We start from the raw sequence: 21,152 nt of genomic DNA, 5'->3' as shown, positions 1-21,152 counted from the left end.
AGACAGATGCAAGAGCAGGCAGACAGGTTAGAACACAGACAGATGCAAGAGCAGGCAGACAGGTTAGAACACAGACAGATGCAAGAGCAGGTAGACAGGTTAGAACACAGACAGATGCAAGAGCAGGTAGACAGATTAGAACACAGACAGATGCAAGAGCAGGCAGACAGGTTAGAACACAGACAGATGCAAGAGCAGGTAGACAGATTAGAACACAGACAGATGCAAGAGCAGGCAGACAGGTTAGAACACAGACAGATGCAAGAGCAGGTAGACAGATTAGAACACAGACAGATGCAAGAGCAGGCAGGCAGGTTAGACACAGACAGATGCAAGAGCAGGCAGACAGACAGAGGGACAGACGTGTGGCAGACGGTAATGTGTGGGACGCCAGGGCAGTGCGGAGCTCACAGCCGTTATCGGGCAACCACGGGGTCGTTTGCACAGGTCGTTTCTCTCTGTCAAAAAGGCACATTATACAGCAGCCCTGTGCTCACGACAGATAAGGCGAAGGGCGTGACCAGGGGCGTGGCCGAGACTTACTGAGGCGTTTGCACACGGCCATGCAGTACTCCTCGGAGTCGAAGTTGTTGCGGTTGCCGGCGCAGCCTCCGTAGATGAAGCGCACGCATTTCCTCTGGCGCATGTGGAAGTGCCAGCGGGGCATGGAGGCTCGGCACGGGCCTGTCTCCGCCTCCAGGGAACACACCGCTAGCACAGGGGACAGGGAGCACAGTTACAGCCTCCGGCCACCAGGAGGCAGCCCTCAATACACCAGCCCTTCTATTCTCTTTACTTTCTGAAGCCACATAACCGAGGCATCTCAGCCAACTCGTTCATGACGGGGGATGTTGCGCATTATGTAGCGGAGACAGTGAAGATTAGAGCCTCACTAACCTTTGACCTCCTGGAGGGACTTCTCCGCATCCTGGATCTCGTCAACAGCTTCGTCCTTCTTCCCATCCTTCTCCTCGCTGTCTCGTTCTTCCTCTTCATCCTCATAGACGTAGTGGTACTCCTCATCATCTTCCTCATAGTCCACCTCCTCTGCAGAGTCAGGCCTTGATGTTGGCTTCTCTTCTGCTGCTGTATCACTGCAGGGGAGGAGAGGGGAGGGGCCAAGAAAGGGAGGAGTCAGGAGTGTCTTTAGTAAACAAATCATTTATTGTGTTTACTGTGGTCAGAATAAACAAGGTGAAAGAACAAAAGTAAAAAAATAAAATAAAATCACTTGAGGAAAAAAGATCAGAGAAGAAAGAAGAGGTGGGGAAAAGGGACATAGGGGAGAGGAGAGATACCCAGACACTGGGAGAGAGTGAAGGAGAGTACAGGGGGGAGGGTGAAGGCTGGGGGATGATTTATGAAACACTCGCTCCTGGAGGTGAGGTCACTGATCTGGCACTCCATCTTTATACACACACACACACACACACACACACACACACACACACACATCCCCGTCACACACACACACACACACACACACACACACACACACATCCCCGTCACACACACACACACACACACACACACACACACACACACACACACACACACACACACACACACACACACACACACACCACCCATCACACACACACACACACACACACCACCCATCACACACACACACACACACACACCACCGTCACACACACACACACACACACACACACACACACACACACACACACACACACACACACCACCCGTCACACACACTCTACCCATCACACACACACACACACACACCACCCATCACACACACACACACCACCCGTCACACACACACACACCACCCGTCACACACACACACACCACCCGTCACACACACACACACCACCCGTCACACACACACACACACACACACCACCCGTCACACACACACACACACACACACCACCCGTCACACACACACACACACACACACCACCCGTCACACACACACACACACACAATCCCCATGACACACACCCGACATGTACCCACGACACACACCTACGACAAGTGTGCACACAAAATGTTAGTCTACACAAAGCCGAGGACATCCAAGCCCCTTACACATGAAAGCAGCACAGACACACACACTCCTCCTCCAGCACTTTAATCACACAGAGCTAGGAACAATCCATCAGGCAATAAATACAGAACAAACGGCCTCTCTAGTAACATCAATGAACCTGACCTCTCCTCCACCGCATCATCTTTCTCATCTTCATCATCGAGCTCATGCTCATCCTCATCTTCATCTTCCTCTGGGGAGAGTGTGGTGCTCGGGGTGGGCTCGTCGGGCTGGGCGGAGGGACAGCACACGTACTCTGTGCCGTGGAACTTGTCGATACCACAGGGCAGAAGCATGCCATAGCTATGCACCTCCATGTTGTTCTTGGAGCAGGCCTAGGAGACACACACACACACACACACACACACACACACACACACACACACACACACACACACACACACACACACACACACCCCAAGAGCACAGTTACTGTTTACAGTCTGCAAACAGGCACACACTGACCAAAATTCTTCTCCAGCAATCGCTGGAACTTTGAGAGCCTATAATAACTCTGTAATAAATCATCAAGCCAGTTAGTGTAATTATTTAACTACAATATGTGGCAAGAAACAATGGAAGCTGCTAATTTCTGAACATAAACAGGGCAGAGCGAACATCTAGTCAACAGTGGAGATTTGAGGATGTAAAAAGAAGCTTTTACAATGCATGATGCATAATTCTGCCCAAGTGTTGTTGTACGTAAACATTGCACAACACGTTTCCCTGGAAAGTGTGACGAACACGGTTGTGGGGGGTAAAACTGGGTGAGACTTGTAGAGACAGGCATGTCTGAGTCAGTGGGGACGGCTGGCATGTGTGTGGGTGAACTACCAACCACAGATACAATGAAAGGCCAAAACTTGCATCCAAACATAATAATGAACAAATAACTTACTAAGTAAATAAATGAGGTAAGACGTACAGGGGTGGGGTGACCATTCTTATCATCTTATTAGATTACGGCAGTTATTTCCAGTTGCTGAAAAGAATGTTCATGACTGGCAGTTCAGTTATAAATTTACCGAGGACCAACCAATTGGAATTCTGTGAGTGATTAACTAAGTGGCAGCAAAACTGACCAATCACATCTTCCCTCTAAATGGGTGGGCTTTGTTAACTCCAACATTATGTTAAGTTCTACCCAATGTGGGCAACATAAATAACAAGAGCAAACCAGCCAGCTACTTTGTGGCTTCATGATGGGTGTAGCAGGAGGGGACGAGGGGGAGGCAGTGATGTATTTTGCACCCGGGACGTTGTCACCATATCCCACAAGTTCACAATCAGCTTGTGTGGTGATGCAACTATCTGTAAGGAGGATTTGCATTTTTCTTAAGAAATTGGCCATTTCTATTTAGCTCTCACCCGAAGAGTCACATGTTCGCTAAGGCGTCCTCTACTGCATCTATACAATCTCAATCAAGTGTGTGAGCGAGTAGGTGTGAACGCGTGTGCGTGTGCATGTATGTGAGTCAATGGGGGTGAATGAATGCGTGTTTATGAGCAAAGCATGTGTGCATGAGGGCAACTGAAGGTGTGTGTGAGCATGTGCATGAATACGAGTGAATGTGTGTATTAATTTGTGTCACTGAGCAAGCAGTGTGTTAGTGCATGAATGTGTGTTAATGCATGATAATGTGTGAGCAAGAAGTGTGTGTTAATGTGTATGAGTGGTGTGTTGGAGTGCCGAAGATCAGCAGAATAACAGTCCTGCTGCTAATGTGATTATGAGGGTGACGAGAGAGAGAGCGCAAAACAGGGAGGAACAGCCTACATACATACATATAAAAGAAAAAGTGTGAAGTACACATTAACACACATCTACAGAGAGAGGAATCACACACACTCCTCCCCTCTCCTCCTGAAACAGCCAATAGTTAAGCCAAAGTGGGCAGTCTGTGTATGATCATGTTTGTGTATGTGCACATGTGGGGAGTGAGTGAGAGAAAGTAAGTGAAGTTGTGTGTGTGTGTGTGTGTGTGTGTGTGTGTGTGTGTGTGTGTGTGTCCGTCCTACCTCCTTGGCTACTCCATGCCACTGTTGATGGCTGACGCACAAGTCCATGCGTTCTTTATGAAAGAACTTACACTTTTCCGGCACCAGGAGGACATCACTGACAAACTCCCCAACTGCAGACACACATACAATCTCAGTCAGCAATCTGTGCTGGGTATGTTTTAATAGAGTCATAGAACCAGTCATGGAACTCAGGAACTCTTCCCCACACTCAAATACACCAGAACAAAGCTACTCATCCCCACACACTTTACATTTCATATACTTTGTTATGATGGAATATCCCCCCCCGCGGACGCACACGCACACACACACACACACACACACACACACACACACACACACACACACACACACACACACACACACACACTCCCACTTGAAGACTTGGGAAAGAACAATCTTCACCTGATGACTGGGATTCCTCTAAACACAACCATGTACAAAATTTTCAGCAACCAATCTTTGCATGCAAAATGCAAAATTTTCAGCAACCAATCTTTGCATGCAAAATGCACCATTATGTGATTCCGTGCAGACAGTACTGTGGAGAAGATTTTGAGCTGACCTCAGACCAGCTGGGAGGGCAATGTGACCAGAGGGAGAGATACTGTCGCTCTCAGAGATGATGGTGTATGGAGGAGCATAGAGGACAGAGGGGAGGAAAGCGTACAAGCAGAGCGTGTGGAGGTGAAGGGGTGGAGCAAAGGGAGGTGGGCGGAGCTGCATGGAAAAGCTGCTCATTTGCTCTTCACCACAAAAAGTCCCAAAGTCCAGAGCACAGGAAACAACAAGAAAGTGAGAGAAAGTGAGAGTGAGAGACAGAGAGAGTGAATGAGTGAGTGAGTGAGAGAGAGAGAGAGAGAGAGCACGAGCAAGAGACAGAGAAAGTGAATGAGTGTGTGTGTGTGTGTGTGTGTGTGTGAGAGAGGGAGAATATAAGGCAGACAGGCAGTGTTTTGGAAAATGAGAAGGTTGCAGGAAAGGAAGAGGCTGAAAATAGCAGGACACAGCTGCTGCCCCCCCCCACCCACACACACCCTACCCACACACACACACACCCTACCCCACACACACACACACACACCCAACCCACCCACACCCTACCCACACACACACACATCCCCAACCCACCCACACATACACTCACATTACTGTGGGATATTTGTGGGGTATTTTTCATTGACGTATACTGTAGCTGAACAACACTATGCAAACACACACACACACACACACACACACACAACCCTGGCCTGACCTAGCAAACCCATGTCCTATAGCATACTGACACAAAGCCTGTCCTGTGTCTCTGTCCTGCAGCTCCACTCCCAGGTGTGTTCACACACACCCCGCCAACTGACGCAAGCTCTGCTCGCTGGGCCACAATGAGTCACCGTGGCTTCATTCTGCACACCACAGGCAGAACAATGCTGGCAGTGCACACAAAACCTCCAGACTCCACCTTCACCCCACCCCACTCCCCTCCACCCGTTTGCAACTGCAATGCACATTCAAATGAATGCAAACCGGCTCCTGCAGACAGACACACTCTATTCATAAGGTTTTAAGGGCTTATTAATCATGTCTGTGAATGTTCCACAAGACTGCCCAACTGTCCAGGCTATAAACTTTGTTATCGAGCCAAGATGAATGTATTTTAGGAGGATTGTACCATTTATTATTATTCTTTTATTTATTTATTTTTTACATGAAATCAGGTAAATATTCATGCTTGTAGATTGAACAAAGCATTCTCAGTCTCTAAATGACTTCTGCAAGATGACAGATGACCCTGGCGTATGCAAAGTTCGTTTGCTACAACACAAACTTTAATCAGGAAACTCGGGTGAGGTGGTTTTTTCTGTTTGGACGTCAACACTGGAGGTTCTTCGGAGTGCTCCACACTGGGGTGGACGTCAACACTGGAGGTTCTTCGGAGTGCTCCACACTGGGATGGACAATTGCAGGGTGTCCTGGTGCTCCAGAGTGCCCTTTGCTGGGCGGACAGTTGAATGTTCCAGAGCACAGATGAGTGGAAGAGCAGAAAGGGATACAAGGCTCTATGGATGTGTCTCTCCATCTCATTATCTGTCTGTCTGTATGTGTCTTTCTCTCCAGGAGCGTCTGAGCTTTTTGGTATCAGCTCCTCCTCTGATAGCTGCTGGGGAAGCCTGGACAAGCGTCTGATCGATGAACAGACATGTAACCTGCAGCAGAGGACTGTGTGTAGAATATTGGACCGAGACGGACATCGGCTGTGTCTCCGTCTCAGCGTGAGGGAGAGCAGCTGCTTCTGCTCTCAGACTGGTCCCTTTTTCACTTGCTTGTGCAAGGCATGTTGGGTAACTGGTTGTCCTTGCTAACCGAATGGCTTATGTTACTGGTTGAAGTTGTCTCCTTTCAGGTGATCATCATGACCATCTTTTTTATCTACTACAGCAAAGCTATACACATGAAAATATGGAAGAAGGCTAGTCCAGCTATACCTCATGAAAAAGAACCAGATGTTCGCTTGTAAGGTGCTAGTCCAGCTATACCTCATGAAAAAGAACCAGATGTTCGCTTGTAAGGTGTGGGGTGTTCATTAAGTTGGGAAACCCAGATGAGAACGGACTACGTACTACAGTGTGGTGGAAAACCGCACAGACAGGCCAACACAAAGGGTTCATAATTGTACAAGGAATCACAAAATAAAATGCAACAGTGAGCGACATATCCAAGTGAGCAAGTTATCCATGTATTTTGAGGTATACGCCAACATTTTCAATATCTCTCCATGATGTTTCACAAGTTCAGGAATTCAGTTCAGGAATTACTTGAACGATTCAATGACTCTGGGAGAGGAATGGTAGACCAGGAGAGATCTGCAGGAAGGGACGCCAACGCTTTTCTTATTTCCTTTTGTTTTTTGGAAATAGTCGCAAGCTGTTGCAATACAGCTCGACCCACAGGGATACGGCCCCATGCCGGTGACGTAAATTAGACATCGCGTTCGACGCGTTCCCGCTTGAGAAGCCAACAGTGGCAAAGCAGTGCGTTCTGACTGATCTCTGTTCGATCTTCATACCCTTGTCATCATATCGAACACGTGGGTGTTCCCACGCAGCACATGAAAAAGATGACGGTTCCTTTTCAAATGTACTTCTCGGTCTCGTCACCTCCATGATTCCTTTTCAGCTGCCTCTCGCTTCCTGCTTGTATCTGCATACACAGGCTGACAGGCTGCACGATGGTATTTGCATACACAGCACCGATAGGCTGAGGCTCCAGGGAAATTATAATAGGCTCCAGATTTGTTCTAAGGGTCTGAACATACAATGTGTGTGTCCTCTGCTGCACATAGAGCTGGTTTTGGAAATTACAAGAAAATACACACACACACACACACACACACACACACACACACACACACACACACACACACACAATAGGCAGTTAATAGACAAACACACACACACACAATAGGCAGTTAATAGACAAACACACACACACACACACACACACACACACAATAGGCAGTTAATAGACAAACACACACACACACACACACACACACACACACACACACACACACACACATATATATATATATAATAGGCAGTTAATAGACAATCAGGTTGTCCCCCAGGTCAGGGAATACTCCTCCATATTCTGGATATATACTCCATATACTGTTGTGCAGGGACATATGCCAACTGTCATGCAGTGATGGATGATGCTTGGCCAATTTAGAATTTCTGAGGCCAGAATTTCAACATTTGGTAAGACATTCTCTTCCTCTCTCCTGTTCCTCCCCCTCAGTGATTCCGCCGTTCCCCTGGTTGTTATGATTAGCCCCTCCCCTGGTCTGGAAGGAGCCAAGGGGGCACCCCCACAGGCAGGGCACAGAGGGACACGCAGTGTTCCCAGCATGCACTGCACTTAGCAAACAGGCACCTGCCAGTTGCTAATTGTCAGACTAAAGGAGGCAGCAGCTCTGCTGACTTAACACCAGCACTCCAGAGAGAGTGAGAGAGAGGGAGAGAAAGTGAGGGTGGGAGAGAGGGAGAGAAAGAGTGAGAGTGGGAGAAAAAGAGTGAGAGGGTGGAAGAGGGAGAGAGAAAGAGTGAGGGAGGGACAGTGAGAGAGGGAGAGAGACCCCAAACAAACTTTTCCGAAGCTAAACTGTGATGTTAGCTCTTCATTTAATCTTCTCATTAACAGTCCCTGTAAAAGCCAGTACACACCACATCATGCTGTATTCTGCAGGCTGTCACTTAGATGTTGTTGAGATGACTCAGTTGACTGGGAATGTGATTACAATGTTCTCAATTAATTTAGTCATAAAAAGCCCTGTACTATACGGGTTAGGATTTTAAAACCATGGGGGCGGGGAGAGGGGTAGGACTGGAGGCGGAGCTCAGAAGAAAAACCCTGTTAAGCAACTCTGAATCTACTGTACACACTGCACATAGCCACCGTCTTCTCCACCTTTACAGTGATCACACCCGCGAATCCATTACGAGAGCCAGCCAGGCCTCTGAATGTTTCCTGCTCAGAGGTCAGAGGTCAGCCTCTCTCCCTCTTCTCCTCAGTGGCACTGGTGTCCGATACATTCCACCATGGAGCAAAGTGCAGACTTTTGTGTGAGTGTGGTGGGGGTAGGATGTCCTCAGCTCCAGAGAAGAAGCTGCCATCACATTTCTCTGGAACTCAAGTGGGTCGGGCCTGCTGAGGAGGCGTAAGCAAACTTTGCCCAACAATTTAGCGAAGACATCACTCTCACTACCCCAGGGATTCACTTGTGTACCTTACAGTCATGACCTCTGCCTTCACAATTAGTCTCCCTTCCAAGATTGCTCTTCCCTCCATCCCTCCCTCTTTCCCTCCTTCCCTCTATTCCAGAAAGTGAAAATGAAAACGGAGGAAGAGAGAACGCCTGGTAAAATCACAGCCCATCTGTGCATGTGTGTATACTCCACTAACCACAGTCTCAACAAACTCTCTTACACACTGGCTCTGACTTTGTTTCTCTCAACTCTCTACAACCACCATGTGTGCATGTGTGTGTGTGTGTGTGTGTGTGTGTGTGTGTGTGTGTGCGTGCATGTTATGTGATTCACCTTTTTATATTCCCCCGCAACAGTTAAAAAAGAACTTGCCACTGTAAACCGCAGTGTTGTACAGCCGCCAACCCTGGAGGTACCTCGGGGACTGTGCTCATCACGCCGTGGTTCTGCTGGACGGGAAACAGGAGGACACGGACACCCAGCACTAAGCCCCTTCCAGCCCAGAGAGGAACGGTCCTCTCCCAACTAACAGCAGCGGTACTACTGAGCACCCGTAATGCATTGCTAATGGAGGAATTAATAACCTCAGAGAGGTGAGACAGGATGATGGTGAGACAGGCTAGAGGACAGACGGGCAGAGTGAGGGGGGAGACCGGGACCGTCTCAGGCAAGGTGTCTTAAATGGAATGGTGTCTTTAAAAGACAGGGCATTTTAGCACATACTAAAACTGATTTATTAAACAAGCAACCATGTATAACTAAAAGATTACATTACTTTATCAAGTGACCGATTTGGAAACCACTCAGAAATTTGCATACATTTAACCTTAATTCTGGTCCTGAAGTCAATCTAGCCTTTCAACATTACTGCAAAAATCTGTTCATTCAGCAGGGTTTCTATGGTAACTCAAAAAAAATCGCTTCACCAACCAAAAGTACAAATGTGTGTACAAATGTACACACTCACACACACACACACGCGCAAACACACGCATGCACACATACACACAGTTTCAGTGTACTGACTGTAAGCCTTTTTGACCATAAGGATGTATTTATATTTGTAGTTTGGTTTCCTTGGTCCGGACCAAAGCAGAAACGGACACGTTCCATTTTAGCCCCAGTTCACAAAGCATTCACGGCGACATATTTACCATCCTGTGTATCCTGTGTAACATCCTGTGTATGGTCATGACCTGAGTGGACAGCTTTAGGACATGCATTATGAGAACATGTAAATGGGCTGGTGGGGTTTGTCAATTTCTGGTGGTATTTTTACCAAATGAAACCTCACAAAGCTCTGAGAAACCTCCGAGTGATCGCACCAGGGCTCGCCTGAGTGATCGCACCAGGGCTCGCCTGAGTGATCGCACCAGGGCTCGCCTGAGTGATCGCACCAGGGCTCGTTTGAACTGCACCAAAGTAGCCAATTCTGAAGGCCCTCTAAAGTGTTACTTCAGCAATGTCAATCAAATGACTGTGACACCAGGTGGTATGAGCCAACAGCTCCCTTCTGGTGAAGCCCCCAACCACAGGCCCATTTCACAGCCCAGCAGTGGAGTTAATGGCTTTTCTAACCTAAAAAACCCCACAACTCAAACAGGAAGCAGCAGGAGGGGAGGAAGGCATGGCAGAAGAGCACAGAGGAAGAGAGTATGCTGTCTCCTCCCCCAGTCCCTCCCCCAGAATGATAGCTCCACCCATAGCAGACATGATTTCATGTTATGTTCCATATTTACAGAAAAAAAAGACATAGACTGGACTGTGTGTGCATGTCTGAAGAAGAAGGAAGAGGCTAAATTAATTTACCAACTGGGTTAATCCTGCTGAGATGAGATCTGTTACACAATTAGTGGATTACCTGAGTGAAAGCATGTGTGGAACCACTCTGACTTTGAAGCTATGAACAATAAAGCAGCCGAACACACACACACACACACACACACACACACACACACACACACACACACACACACACACACACACACACACACACACACACACACACACACACACACACACGACAGGAGTGTCTTTGCTAGTCTCATAGCCCCTCGTCAGCAAGGGGAGATAAGATTTCGCTTTATTGCTGTTCAACCCTCCAACACTGTAATGGCTTTTCACCCCTGTGCCATCATGCGGATAAGATGGCCCATGTCCCGGAGTCAGGACTTGCACAGTCACAGCTGACTCTAATGTAACCCCCAAACATCAGAGCCAAGATGGCCATCAAGAGCCTTAATGGATGACACTCAAGATGCAAATTTAGGAAGCTGCAGATTATTTGATAGACATTTAGTCACATGTGTAGTGTAGCCCTTCAAGAACATGATCAAGAATGTCTGTATACTTTTATAGCTTAACTAGAGGTTTTGATTGGGTAACTGCACCGTCAGTTAAATACTCACCCAAGCACTTGTAAGGGACAACGGTGTGGGCGTGGCCCTTGCACTGCTTTTTGTACTTCTTGCACCAATTCTCAATCTTGATTGGTTGGTTGGCCTCCACAACATTCGTAATTTGCAGCTCAGGGTACATCTGTGTGTGTGTGTGTGTGTGTGTGTGTGTGTGTGTGTGTGTGTGTGTGTGTGTGTGTGTGTGTGTGTGTGTGAGAGTGAGAGAGAGAGAGAGAAAGAGAGATTTTAGCACCAGAAGAAGCACTCAATGATCTGTGCCTTACAATCTCCAGATACCATCTGCTCACGAATGAAGCAGGTACACAGTGCAGAAACATATGAGAAGGGTTTCACACTACACTAACAGCAATGAGAGCAGTGTGTGAGACACCTTACAAGATATATATTTACAACAGGGAATACAGGGGAAAAGGGAGGAATGAGGAGGGAGACAGACAGGCAAATAGGAGAGACCCAAAGGCACTTAAGTTATGTAACTTAACGGAGTGAAACCTGCTTTCTGGACAGGGCAAAAACTAACACTAAATCTGGAGTAGGCCACACCATCTTTACACTTTTTTTCCTCAAACCCAGTCCTTGTGTGTGTGTATGTGTGTGTGTCCTACTGTAGGGGTGTACAGCTGTTCAGGTGTCCCACCATACAGCTGTCCCACCGTACGACTGTAGGGCTGTAAAGGTGTCCCACCGTACGACTATACCTCCACTCAGTGCTACAGCAGGGCCGCTATACAGCATTACCAAACGCACGGCACCATCTCACCTCCTGACAGTACTGCAGCACGCCCTCCTTGGTTCCGACGCACGTCTTGGTTCCGGAGGGGTCCGGCTCCCAGCGGCCCGTCTGAATGTTGACGTGCATGTTGAGTTTCCCGCAGAACATGGCCACCTGCGGCTCGGCCACGGCAAAGCCCGTCCCCGCATTGGCGGCTAGCGCCTGGAGGACAGCAGAGGAGAAGGGAGACAAAGACAGACAGACAGACCGGTTTAGGCCTGTTCACGACACACGCCTCAGTCATCCAGACACAGAACCACCCCCCCCCACCTCCAGCCAATCCTGCTAATGGATAACTTTGCTAACTGAAACTTCATGGCAGCACTGAAAAAATAATAAACCAACAAACCAGCATATCACATATCTGCCAGAGAGAGCAGGCCAGACGAATTAGCTGAGAAAACAAACTGAAAACAAAAAGTGACTTTAAACTGCTGTTCACCATGTGGTGTAAATCCACCATTTGGCACCACAGATTTGATTTGTTTTTATTTGAATAACATTTGGGCTTTTGATTCTTATATATCTCACAAAACTATGTTACTCTGTTATTAAAATGTATTAAAATGTATATTTTGTAAGGTTTCCTGAACTGTGCTTGCAGTAACATTCCGGGGGCAGTCATGGCCTGGTGGTTAGGGAACTGGTCTTGTGACCGGAGGGTCCCGGGTTCGATCCCCAGACCTAAGGCCATGACTGAGGTGCCCCTGAGCAAGGCCCTTAACCCTCAATTGTTCGATTGTATATAAAAAAAATGAGATAAAAATGTAAGTCGCTCTGGATAAGGGCGTCTGCCAAAATGCCATAAATGTAAATGTAACATTAGTAAGGGGGTTTCATGTTGTATAAAATTGCAGTTCTTGGTGTTTTCATCTACAAATGCACAAAAAAGGCCTGCCTATGGTTTACTGAACATTGTGAAGGTTTTGCCAACATAACACTTGTGGAAACCCCTCCTTTTTTTCCTCTCTCCACTTCCTGTAGATGAACTGCACTCATTCAATGAATCCCTCTCTTCCCCAAACAGGAACTACCACCACCCAGTCGTAATTAAGGCTAAAGCACAAAGTAATTAAGGCCAAAACAGGAGGAATGTTCAACAGCCAAGACAGACGCGGACCGTGAGATCCAAACCCAGCTGTGCTGATGTCGTCTGTCTGTACTGTCAAACTCACATTTAATAATGCAGCACATTTTACAATACAAGTCACAAAACCGCTTTACAGATGACTGACCCCAGATCAGCTGTTTGGGAAGGAGGATGATATTCGCAAACTGCTTTTATCAGAGAGGTCAGACTCCAGCTCACACAAGCTGAGCACAACGCACTAGCGCTGGAGCAAACAGGGAAATAAGACTGAAACGATACAAACGTACAGCCACAAATACACGCGCACAGACACACACAGCTGCACACACAGAGTACAGTTTCGCTGATGGTGCAGACAACACAGTCCTGAAGGGAGAAGCACTCTGGCTTAAGATGTGACCGTCACCAGGCCTGTTACCGGGTCCTGTTACCGGGTCTCGTGTGCCATGTAGAGATGCATTCAGAAGGAGGAAGGGACAAGGAAGGAGCCTGCACTCAGAGGGAGGAGCCTGCACTCAGAGGGAGGAGCCTGCACTCAGAGGGAGGAGCCTGCACTCAGAGGGAGGAGGGGAACAGAGATGAGTCAAGCAAGCAAATGAAAATGAAGTGGCATGAGCCAGCATGCAGAATGAGGAAAGAGGGAGGAGCCAGCATAAAGGGAGGAGCCAGCATACAGTGAGCAAGCAACTCCTCTGTGGAATCATAGAGTAGGTCCGACACAGCTGCCTGTAAAGGCTCAGCATGGCCACCCCCACATTCACCTGCCTGCTTTTCTTTTTCCATGCTCATTTCTCTCTCTCAGAACAACTCTCCTCGCTCTTTTGGGCTTCCTCTATACCAGTCACCCCTTCCTTCTCTCCCTCCCTCTCCCTCTCTTCTTCCCTCTCTCGTGTTTACTCCCTGTACACTTCTTCTCAACAGGATTAGAGCAGACAGAAGCAGAGATGCAGTGCCGCTAAAAAGAGGAGAAAAACAAACAAGCCAGACAGAAAGAAAGAGAGGGCAGACAGAAAGAAAGAGAGGGCAGACAGAAAGAAAGAGAGGGCAGACAGAAAGAACGAGAGGGCAGACAGAAAGAAAGAGAAGGGCAGACAGAAAGAAAGAGAGGGGCAGACAGAAAGAAAGAGAGGGGCAGACAGAAAGAAAGAGAGGGGCAGACAGAAAGAAAGAGAGGGGCAGACAGAAAGAAAGAGAGGGGCAGACAGAAAGAAAGAGAGGGGCAGACAGAAAGAACGAGAGGGGCAGACAGAAAGAACGAGAGGGCAGACAGAAAGAAAGAGAGGGCAGACAGAAAGAAAGAGAGGGCAGACAGAAAGAAAGAGAGGGGCAGACAGAAAGAAAGAGAGGGGCAGACAGAAAGAAAGAGAGGGCAGACAGAAAGAAAGAGAGGGGCAGACAGAAAGAAAGAGAGGGGCAGACAGTGTGTGAGAAAACCTCTCCCCCTCTCCCTCCCTCCCTGCTCTTTATTCAGATTTTTTAATTCTGTAAGTATTGGCAGTAAATAAATGATGAATAGAGGGAAGGCATTTCAGTACCTACACCATGTGTGTGTGTGTGTGTGTGTGTGTGTGTGTGTGTGTGTGTGTGTGTGTGTGTGTGTGTGTGTTAGTTAATGACAAACACTCTGATTTGGAAAGAGGAAACTAAGGTGAAGTCAGACTCTAGGAATTGAGCATTAGAAAATACCTGTTGCCTAACACTCCAATACGTTTAATGAGAGAGAGAGAGAGAGAGAGAGAGAGAGATTTTTTTCAGAGAGAGATTAGGACAGTGACCTCACTAGTGGATACACAGGAACAAAGGATTCTTTGTGTACAGGACTGGCATTATGGGCAGCATGGACTGTGTGTGTGTGGTCTTTGTGTACAGAGCTGGCAGTATTTGCAGCAGCAAACCTGACCTACCAACTTTTCTCTCTCTCTCGCGCGCACACACACACACACACACACACACACACACACACACACACACACACACACACACACACAACCTCTCACCGACTTAATTGTCTGTCCTCTACTAACACTCATGCTTATGAAAATACCAGCACTGGTCTGAGGGAATACCAGCACTGGTCCAAATGTCTAAGGCAACAACACACTGAAATACCAGCACAGATGGGATACAAGAAGGTACACCAGCACAGTGGATTGCAATAAATACTCAGTTATTAAGGGCCACAGTCCTGTTGCCAAAGCCAACACCCCCCCCCCCCCCCCCAACGTGCGCGCGCGCGCGCACACACACACACACACACACACACACACACACACACACACACACACACCTCTGTCTTTAACAGATTGGTTAAACAACACAATTACACACAGCCACACTCCCTCCTTGCCAGATCAGCATGTTTCTTCTGGTACTGATAAACCCATTCAGGAGCGGAATCAGGTGTTTGAGCAGGAAAACAGGCCAAAACTGGATAAAGTCACACCAACAAAGTTGCTTAAACTCAATAAAAAAAGGAGAGAGAGAGAGATAGAAAGAGAGAGAACAGAGAGATGGGAATTGCATGACATGTGTTTGGCCACACTGGGTTTACACCAGAGAGAGACCTGGATGTGTTCGCTCACACCACAGAGCTCAAGACTTTAACAGCAGTGTAAAAATGCTGAAATGAGAGAGGGTTAATGGCGTGTGCGCACGCATGCACGCACGCACGCACGCACACACACACACACACACACACACACACACACACACACACACACACACACACACACACACACACACACACACTAAAGCATAAGAGAGAAGGTTAATGGCACACATGCAGACACACGCACATGTGCACATATATGAACACACATCGGTGTGCGTGCATGCACACACTGAGTAATCAACTATTACAGAGCCCACCTGATGATTAACACAATATCTGAGGGGCTATTACCTTGTGTATGTGTGTGTGCATGTTTGATTTACACAGCAGACGTATCAACCTTGTAAAGTCCACTGCAGACAGGGCAGTAAGATATGCCACATGTACACATATCATACCCACTGCATACACACAAAGGTGCTAATGTCAGTCCCAATGTCAGTCGTAATGTCAGTACCAACATCAGTCTGTATGTCAGTCCCAACGTCAGTGGCCTACAGGCACTGACAAATCTTGCGATAATCTTGTTAATATGGCACTGTATGACTGAGCAGGTAAAGATCCCCACACACAGTAAGGAGTCGTAAAGAAGCAAAACTTCACAAAGCTCCATAAAAGTGATTTTCTTTCAAGTACATCAGGACGAGATCCTCACAGACTTGAGCAAATGCAGACAGGGAGCCTCAAAAGGCTTTGTGTACTAACACTAATCTGTTAAAGACAGAGGTGTGTGTGTGTGTGTGTGTGCGCACGTGCATGTCTGAGTATGGAAATTCACACTATTTCACAACTCTGCTAGGAAGGAGAGTCATTCCTGAAGACCCGTCTTTCAACACAACGGAACAGAAGACACCAGAACAGACACTGGGAACACGCGAATGAGGAAAGGGCTGATGAGGTCAGACTTCCTGTCTGAACCTTCAACCCTAGACACCCCCCACCCCCCCACCCACACACACACAGTCACTTCTCTAAACCGAAAGCAAACATGATAGCATGATACATGTTAACATAAAATTAGTTATATAATAAAGACTACACTAAATTACAGAACAGTGACCTTACAAATACTATGTAGTGTTTGTACTATAAAGATAATAAAGAGTCACATCTTAAGCATTCACAGATAGTGAGTGAGCCCAGGCTGAGAGAGGAGTGTTAACGAGGAAACAAGAATGCCAAGAACAAGCACATGATGTGTAATCCCCACTCAGCCCCATCTGACTCTACCACCAGCAAATCACCAGTCTGCAGGTCAGATCAGTCACATTCCAGTGACCTATAGTTCAGTCAGGCCCCATGAAGTCCAGTTCAGTCAGGCCCTGTGTGTGTGTGTGTGTGAGTGTGTGTGAGTGCGTGAGAGAGTGTGTAGAAAGAGAGAGAAGGACAGACTCCTCTTCTCTCAAACTCATTCTGTAGACATAAATGATTTGTTCCAATGCCCTTGTTGCTATGGAAACGCTTCTACAAAAGCATCTCAGCTATTCATACAGAAAAACAGCGAGGAGAGAGAGAAAGAGAGAGAGAGAGAGAAAATAAAAGAGAGGGAGTAAGAGAGAGAAAGAGGTGAGACAAAGAGGAAGAGCAAGAGAGAGATAGGTATGGCAGGGATGTTTATCTGAAAATCATACAACAGAAACTGCACTATCCAAAAACCACAATTCACCAGCAAGCTACAGTATCAAAGAACCCAATACAGTCTTTTTTGTCAGATTCATAAATTATTCAAAGTGTAGATTCCACCTAATCCAACTAACACTGTCCATTATTCCAATTGATAATACTCAGCTCTGGCTGACAGATTTTGTGTGAACTGAGTGGATGTGTGCATTGGGTGTGCATGCTGAAATGCATCATTGTGCCACTTTTAGTTTCAGGTGACTATAAACCTTTCTACTTTTCTGAAGTTAAACATCACTGAACCTCTCAATCCAGCAGCTCTCCCACTAGGTGACATCACACGGTGCTGTTGTGTTGACCTGCAGCATTTCCATATTCTCAACCGTAACCCTTTACCTGGGCATGCTGTACATGTCTATAAAGAGCAAAACATTGGTTTAGCCACTTTGTATGTTGTTTAAAAATGCAAAACTGTAGCCCTCAGACAGACACACAATAGAAACATAGAACATAGAAAATACACACCACCTCCACACATACACAGCTCAGTCACTCACTTACACACCAGTCTCATCACAAACACACACCCTGTGGCGTTTCCAGCTGTCCAGGCGTAGAACAGGATCACCCTTGGGGTTTTGTCTGCCTCTCACTAAGGATGTGCTTGAACAAAACAACGAAGATGAAATGAGAGGAAGGAGGAAGTACGGGGCATTTGCTGCTGCTTCTTCTCAGAAACCTCAGTTACTTTTTCCCTTTTACTGCAAACAACGTGTTAAGTTTCCCCAGAAATGACTACAGCAGTTAAGGCCCAGCTGAAGAGCAAGCAGACGTCCAGGCCACTCTCCCATAATCCACTCAACCAGATGGTATTTCGGAGGAGCTGAGAAACAAGGTCCAATCTGTTTAGGCCAGAAAATCGAACATTTAATCATGGCACTATTTCAGCAAGACTCAGACACTCATTGTGTCCATCATTCCCAAGCTAGACACTATAGTGGTGGTGGCAGCAGTGATCTGTTGACAGATTTTAAAAACACTACAATGTGAAAGTGAAACTACAAAGTGAAGATACAAATCTCAGTATTACTCAGTAAGAACCTTTCAGAATTAGTGATCATAAGTAAAGTGGCTTGAAGGATTCAACATATTGTGCTTTCTGCTACACAGTGCAATAAGAATAGAAACTACAGTAACAATTAGTGATCGACCGATATATCGGCCGGCCGATATATCGGGCCGATTTTTGGCATTTTTAGATTATCGGCATCGGCCGATATATGAGACCAACAGGCCGATATTTACACAATGCACACAGGCAATGCTGTGGGCAGCTCTGTCATTCTGACTGGTAGAGCGCCCCCTCGCGTCCATTTTGCCACTTACAAGAATACATCTGTGAAAGCACAGGTACAGGAGTACAAGCCTTCAACCTGCATCTGAATGCCGTCTCATCAGAGAAAATTGTAAGAATTATTTTCTCTCCTTCAGCACTCACTATTGTTAATGGCTGCTCTTGGTAAGATACACCCAGTAATCTGTGATCATAAATGACTGAGCTGATAGTTATAGCCCAGATACCAAGAGTTATTTAGTATTTTCAGTCGGCTGCGCTTGCTAAGGCTAATTCGTTAGCATAGCTTACATTGCAGGTCCAAAAGCTAGCGTAAAATGATTAACTTGCCAACAAGTTAGGAAACAAACGTTACTTTTTTTGTGAACGCTCCCTTTTATTCGCCATCGTTCAGTGAAACAGCAGCGCAAATAAGGAGATAAATCTGTGCGTACCGCGGCAGCCGCTGTGCATATTTCAACTACGACGAAATATGATACGACTGGCATAAAAACAAATATGCGACATATATCCACACATTCTACAAAACCGGGAGATTTTGTCTAACTTGCTCAAAGCGTGAGACTTGAGAACTAACGTTTTTGGATTAGGACACGGACACAACTGCTGGAGAGAGGTTGATTTATTGTTGGTAACAGCTCGCAGCCTAACTGCGCTAACGCGGACGGTGCGAGACCGGCGAGGCATAACAACTCACATCGTTTGAACACACAACGATAACATAAATCATACAGCAATCGATTTATTATTGGTAACAGCTCACAGTCTAACTGCGTCAACGCGGACGGTGCTAGACCGGCGAGACATAACTCACATCGTTTGCACACAACGATAACATAAATAACCAAATGAAAACAATAACACGAGAAACACGAACTAGAAACTTCAAACACCTTGACACGGAATATTAACTAAACGTAAAAAACACAGACAACCAATACTGGAGAAACAATCGACTAAAGAAATAACAAGAGTAGGAAAGAATTAAACAAACGAGAAACTAAGACTGCAAAGACACAATAACACTAACCGAGGAACAGCTAACTGTTCCGACACAAATACCAAGGAGTTTTAAACAATCAGAAAACGGGACATGAACAAACGATACAGCAAACGTCTAGACTTAAATGACTGAACCTCGACCATGAAGACTCTCGGATAACAGGACTGTGAGAAAACAGATACTAGATTTGGAGCAGAGAGTGTCAACCTAACAGGAGAGAACCTGACAGTTACACAAACAAAGACCTCCAACGAAGGAATAAAACCCCAACTCATTATACGAACAAATCCAAAACATCTGCTGAGACTAATACTGGGCAGGGAATAAAACAGGGCGTGACAATGAACGATTACACAAAAAGTAAATGACAGCAGACACAGGAGGAGGGCCGAGTCAGACATAACAAGAACACTGTTTACAAATAAAATTAGTATTATTATTATTGTCATTTTATTGTTATGTAATCAGAATAACCATACCTAGCCATGGCACGTTTAATGGCTTCGGCTCTTTCGGCAGGATCTTAATACGTCTTGTCGTGTTTTGTCTCAAAAACTGCCTCGTGATAGCACAGTGTACACACAGCATGATCTTTGACATACACAACACCTAGTCTTCCGTCCAGGAGGGCTGAAATGCCCTAGCTTTGTTTTTTTTTATTATAGTATTTTATTAGTTTTCAAATTTAAAAAATGCAAATATCGGCTTTACATATCGGCCATCGGCCATTACTGCTATCCAAATATCGGCATCGGCCATCGAAAAACCCATATCGGTCGATCACTAGTAACAATACAGCAATGAACCACAGTACCACAACTGTTGCAGGAATACAGTAATATACTACACTGCAGTAATAGCTAGAGGCTGGACAATAACTCAATATCAATATATATATTAAAATATAGATTTTAATAGTCGACATAATAGTGACTAGTCGAATAATCATGGCAGCCATACTTCAGACATGGATTTGATTGTCTGAAATACCAAGGTCTTTTAAAAGCCTGATGGTAGAAGTGGCCACAAAACCTCGGCAAAGTTTTGGCTTGGTTGGGAGGTGTTTGGGCTGTAGCTGTCCCTCTCGAATAAATGTTCGAGATTGGATGGAGTTGGATACTGACCTAGGTGAGGAGTTGATGTTGGATCTCCTTGTCTCCAGAGCTGCTGCCAAACTTTTGAGGACCTGGTGGTGCCTACAGGTGTAGCGCCCCTGTGTGAGGCTGATCTTACACCCGGTCAAGATGTGCCCAAGAGTTGCTTGAGTTGGACAGAGGGCACAGGTTGGGTCTTCCCCATACCAGTCCTGGAGGTTTTTTGGAGATGGTAGCACATCGTACGTGGCTCTGATAATGAAGCTTATGGTGCTTGGCTCCATTTCCCAGAGCTGCCTCCAGCTTGGTGCTCTCCTCTCTAGCCCTTCCCACCTAGTCCA

The 21,152-nt window shown here is 46.5% G+C and overlaps 1 protein-coding gene across 9 annotated transcripts in view; it reads right to left on the bottom strand.

The window, feature by feature from the left end:
• The window catches only part of aplp2 (amyloid beta (A4) precursor-like protein 2), a 63,665-nt gene that overhangs the window by 18,583 nt on the left and 23,930 nt on the right, over positions 1–21,152 (bottom strand). For all 9 annotated transcript variants that reach the window (XM_076994182.1, XM_076994179.1, XM_076994185.1 and 6 more), the window contains exons 2-7: positions 12,028–12,201; positions 11,259–11,388; positions 4,082–4,194; positions 2,186–2,397; positions 898–1,094; positions 544–711 (exon numbers count right to left, since the gene is read on the bottom strand). In XM_076994182.1, the coding sequence (XP_076850297.1) occupies positions 544–711; positions 898–1,094; positions 2,186–2,397; positions 4,082–4,194; positions 11,259–11,388; positions 12,028–12,201 (994 nt within the window). The remainder of the gene's footprint in view (positions 1–543; positions 712–897; positions 1,095–2,185; positions 2,398–4,081; positions 4,195–11,258; positions 11,389–12,027; positions 12,202–21,152) is intronic.

Source organism: Brachyhypopomus gauderio, chromosome 2 (assembly GCF_052324685.1).
Source record: "Brachyhypopomus gauderio isolate BG-103 chromosome 2, BGAUD_0.2, whole genome shotgun sequence".
NCBI lineage: Eukaryota > Metazoa > Chordata > Actinopteri > Gymnotiformes > Hypopomidae > Brachyhypopomus > Brachyhypopomus gauderio.
Note: the sequence above shows the minus strand (reverse complement) of the source record. Positions and strands in the feature narration are given on the sequence as shown.